A 4,863-nucleotide genomic window follows, 5' to 3' on the forward strand; every position below is an offset into this window, starting at 1 on the left:
CTCTTCTCTTCTCTTCTCTTCTCTTCTCTTCTCTTCTCTTCTCTTCTCTTCTCTTCTCTTCTCTTCTCTTCTCTTCTCTTCTCTTCTCTTCTCTTCTCTTCTCTTCTCTTCTCTTCTCTTCTCTTCTCTTCTCTTCTCTTCTCTTCTCTTCTCTTCTCTTCTCTTCTCTTCTCTTCTCTTCTCTTCTCTTCTCTTCTCTTCTCTTCTCTTCTCTTCTCTTCTCTCTCTCCCTCTCTCTCTATCTCTCTCTCTCATTCCTGCAAAGAAAAGAAGTACATTGTGCCTGTCCTACACCTAAGGTAGGGAGAGCAAAAATATTTGTTTATAAGTAGACAATAGGAAATTAACATGTAGTCTAAATCTATGATAAAGATCATGTATTTACAACTTTAAAGGAGATGCCCATGGACTGGAGAAGTCAGGAAAGGCTTCACAGCACTTGTAGGACAGAGAAGAAGCCCTGGACTAAGTGTAGGATATGAGAGAAAAAGAGAAAAGAGATCTAGGCAGAGAGCACACGTGTGAAACAGTAAAATGGATTACAAGTGTGAAGGGATTAAAATAGCTGTGATACGTTCTAGAGATAGTTAATAAATGAGTCATGTCAAAGTTGAAGACTAATTTTGGTGAGTAGTGGAAGATGCATCCTCAAAGCTGAGTGGCAGAAGACATTTGTGCCCTGCTAAAGAAAATAAACCTAATTTCATACACAACAGAGAACTACTGAGGCTATAGCAAATAGTTTGCATATGTATAGTAAAGTCTTGCCTGTGAAATGCTTCTGTATGTTAAATCTGGTGGGTTCGGCTTTTTGCCCCAGCTGATTCTTCATAATTATTAAGAAACATCTTTTAAAATATCTCGTAGGGAACCAGCAGTTAGCGTAATGGCTATGTCGCTGGATTCCCACATAGTCGACCGCGGTTCGCGTACCGGACCCGGTGGCTTAAAACTCACGCCGGGCGCGTGTGCGTGCGTGCCCAAGATCCCAAGAGGAGAATGGAGGAGAAGGGATTGCGGCGTGACCATCCCCCCTGGGGGGTGATTTCTTGCTTTCTGTCTCTATGTCTTTCTCTGTCTGTCTGGCGAGCGCACGCGCCCTATAGCGAAAATCTCTCAAAAAAAAAAAAATCTTATAAATGGAGGCAATGTTAAACAAAGAATAAAGAGAAACTAAAAAGTTTTAGAGTCTCAACAAAGTTGCCAAAAGTCTTTATATGCAACCTGATATTTCAACTTATCGTTTAAAAATAATATAATAATTGTACATATTTGTGGATATACAATGTGATTTTTTTTTAGAGAGAGAGAGAGATTTTTGCTATAGGGCATGTGCACTTGCTGGAGAGACAGAAAGCAAGAAATTACCCCCCCAGGGAGGTTGGCCATGCCACAATCCCTTCTCCTCCATTCTCCTCTCAGTTTTAAGCTGCCAGGTCCAGGACTCGAACCATGGTTGACTACATGGGAGTCCAGTGATGTAACCATTATGCCATTTCTGGTCCCTACAATGTGATTTTTTTTTTTTTGGTACAAGAATAGCAGGATAGTTAGTGCATCCATCATCTCAACTATTGTCATTATTTTGTGTTGCGAAAATTCAAATCCTCTTCTTTAGTTACTCTAAGAGGTACATTACATTGCTGTTGATTATGCTCTCTGTTCTGTTTTAAAATAACATTAGACATTGTTCCTGTTCCCTGTCTTCTGTTTTGTTCATCTATATCTCCCTCCTCTCCTCCACTTACATCCTTTCCAATCTTCAGTAGTGATTCATTTCTCTACTTCTATGAAGTCATTTCTTTCACTTTCCACATATGAGAAAGGAGGGTTTCTCTTTCTATTCTTGGCTCATTTTACTTCACATAATGTCCTCCAGGCTTACCCATTCAACCTCATATGACAGGAGTTCATCCTTTACGACTGTCATTCCACATGTGTGTCGGTGTGTGCGCGTGCGTGTGTGTGTGTGTGTATACACGACATTTTGTCATTCATCTGTTGATGGCCACATAAATTATTCCATTTCTTGGCTATTGTGAATAGTGCTGCAGTGAACACTAAGGAATGGCTATCTTTATAATGAACATTTTCACTTCCTTCAGATATATACCTAATGATGGCTTTGCTGGATCATACAGCAGTTCTAATTTTAGTTTTTGGAGGAATATCCATACTGTTTTCCACAATGACTCTGCTAGTTTACACTCCCATCAATAATATAAAACAGTATCCCTTTCCCTAGCATCCTTATCAGCATTCATTATTTTTTTACAATGAAGTCTTACCTCTTAATATCGATTTTGAACTAGGTTTTATTGCTAATATTTTTACATTTGCTGGGGAGTCGGGAGGGCCTCTCCAAATGTTTAGACTTGGGACCAATATCAGATTCTTCTCATTTTCCCCAAACCGTAACTAGAAGGTCAAGAGTAAAACGAAAAGACTAATAGCCTACCATTTACTATTCCTCCTATCATCTTCAGGATCTTGAATCCATTGAGTTGTTCTAGTTCTCTGATTCCAAAAAACCTGGGGGGCCATTTCTTCAAGAGAAAACACATTTGACTGCTGAGTTGAAAACTAAAAACGCCGCTTGTTCTGTGACTAGAGGGAGAGTCCCCAAGAGAAACATTGTCTGTGCTGACCTGGTATCTCCCACAGGTGGCTCCAGTGATCAAAGCCAGAATGATGGAGTATGGGACCACCATGGTCAGCTACCAGCCCCTGGGAGACAAGGTCAATTTCTTCCGCATGGTCATCTCAAACCCCGCAGCAACTCACCAAGATATTGACTTCCTGATTGAAGAAATAGAACGCCTTGGGCAAGATTTATAATTACCTAGCTCACCAAGCTATTTCAAGTCTCTAGGTAGACAATTAAGTTGTCACAAATTGTGTGAATGTATTTGTAGTTTGTTCAAAAGTAAATCTATTTCTATATTGTGGTGTCAAAGTAGAGTACAGTTTAAAATTAAAAAAAAATAACATTGCTCCTTTTAAAGATCCTTTCTTAAGTTTAGAATACCTCTCTAATAATTAGTGACAAAAGGCTGTGTTCTAATCAATAAGGAAAAGCTTAACTTGTTATAAATACTTCCCTTACCTTTAATATAGTATGCAAATCAAACTTTATTTTCATTTCAGAGTAGTAGCATTGAATAGTGCCAAATTGCCCCTGAATCATAAAAGGTTCTTTGGGGTACAGGGAAAAGGATAAAGTAAATATAAAATGTATGTTGACAATATAAACTTTTGCCTTTTTCGTAGTATTAGAAAAAAAATTTCTAATTTACCTATAGCAACATTTCAAATGTATTTAAATACATATAATTTTACAAAAGGAAAATATATATATATAAAAGGGAAATCCTATTTTGTAACATATAGATTTTTATTTTATATGGGTTATATGAACTGCAGGGGCAGATATAAAAACTAAGTCAGATTTATTTTTCTCTTTCTTTTTAATGAAGGTACAACAAAATGCTTAGCAAGATTATTTTGAAATGTAGGCCCACAAAATTGTTAAAAGGTAGGATTCCTTCTTTCAACACATGTTATGGTTTATCACATCTCTACCGTTAGTATTTCAAAATGAACACAACAGAATACTGCACGTCCTTTCAAACAATCGATCAGATCTGCAATAAAATTTTCTTCCCACTTAAGTTTTCTCCCAGTTTATCCTTAGCAGACCTAACTCTGTAAGGACAAGCGAGCTTCCTCTTAGATTAAATTACGGCAATTGTATCTATTCTGCTTTCCCATTCACCTGTTTAGAACAGAAGGTTCATGCTGGTTCTTGAGGCCTCTTTCCATACAATATTCTTTTATTAGGTCATTTGGACTAATTAAGAAAATTAAAATAAAACCTAATCAGCCTGAGCAGAGGGATGAAGCACGCTCCTGGAATATGGTGAGCCCAGAAAATTAAACTAGGCCATGGGAAAGAACTCTGTGGGCCAATGACGGCATCATCCTGGATGCCATATTGCCACTATCCAGGAAGGAATCATCTATTCCTGGGTGATTGCTTATTCCAGTTTTCTCCCCATTCCTACCCACAACCATCTCTCCTGCTAGACTCTCTACTTCTGGGATCCCAAGTAATGAAATTACATTCCATGGGTGGTTATTTCTCTTTCATGCAATGAGTCCTTCACCCTAGATTTTGAGACAGCATCGTAAGACCTTCTTTTATCTGTCTCCTATCAACATCCAAAGTGACCAGAATATGCAGAGAATAACATTCTTAGAATTTAAAGTAATACTTTTTAAAAGCCCTTCTTCCCCTGCAAACCTAGTAGAGAAATATGAGGTAATCAAAGCTCTCATAGATATTTATGGGGCCACAGATGGTCAGATTTCAGGTGTCGGTAGAACTATGGACTTGTACGTGCAGACGGCAGATACGAATGTGGAAAATCTGTCCATTCTGTATGGACCTGGCATTTCACTAGTCAGACAGACTTCAGGAATACAAGGGAAGAAGGAGGACCCTGTGCTTGAGCAGATAGAAATGCCCTGTAATAAACACACAGGATCCAACCACCCGAAATCTTCCTCAGTTTATACCCCTACAGTACTTCTCCCAAGTCATAAACAAAAGCACTTGGAATGAACATGGCTTTGAGCCCTTTCTCTCTAGAAAGCAAATGGACTCTCTATGACAATGAAAAGAAAATGCTTTCCTGTGCCACAAAATTTCACAAAGGAATACCTCCCATTTAGGCTTTGTCTAATGGCCAAGCATCTCTTCCTTCTCTAGAAACTGGCTGCTGAGACTAAACTGACAACTGCCTATCCATCTTGAGCCTCAGGCCCCAAGGTTCCTCTTCAGAGGCTCAGAAACTAATTAAC

General features: G+C 38.7%; 1 protein-coding gene across 1 annotated transcript in view; it reads left to right on the forward strand.

The window, feature by feature from the left end:
* The window catches only part of GAD2 (glutamate decarboxylase 2), a 103,021-nt gene extending 99,721 nt beyond the window's left edge, over positions 1-3,300 (forward strand). The window contains exon 16 of the mRNA XM_006139728.2: positions 2,665-3,300. Coding sequence (XP_006139790.1) covers positions 2,665-2,838 — 174 coding nt within the window. The 3' untranslated portion in view covers positions 2,839-3,300. The remainder of the gene's footprint in view (positions 1-2,664) is intronic.
* The last annotated feature ends 1,563 nt before the right edge of the window (positions 3,301-4,863 follow it).

This window comes from Tupaia chinensis, unplaced genomic scaffold (genome assembly GCF_000334495.1).
Source record: "Tupaia chinensis unplaced genomic scaffold, TupChi_1.0 Scaffold000001_1, whole genome shotgun sequence".
NCBI lineage: Eukaryota > Metazoa > Chordata > Mammalia > Scandentia > Tupaiidae > Tupaia > Tupaia belangeri.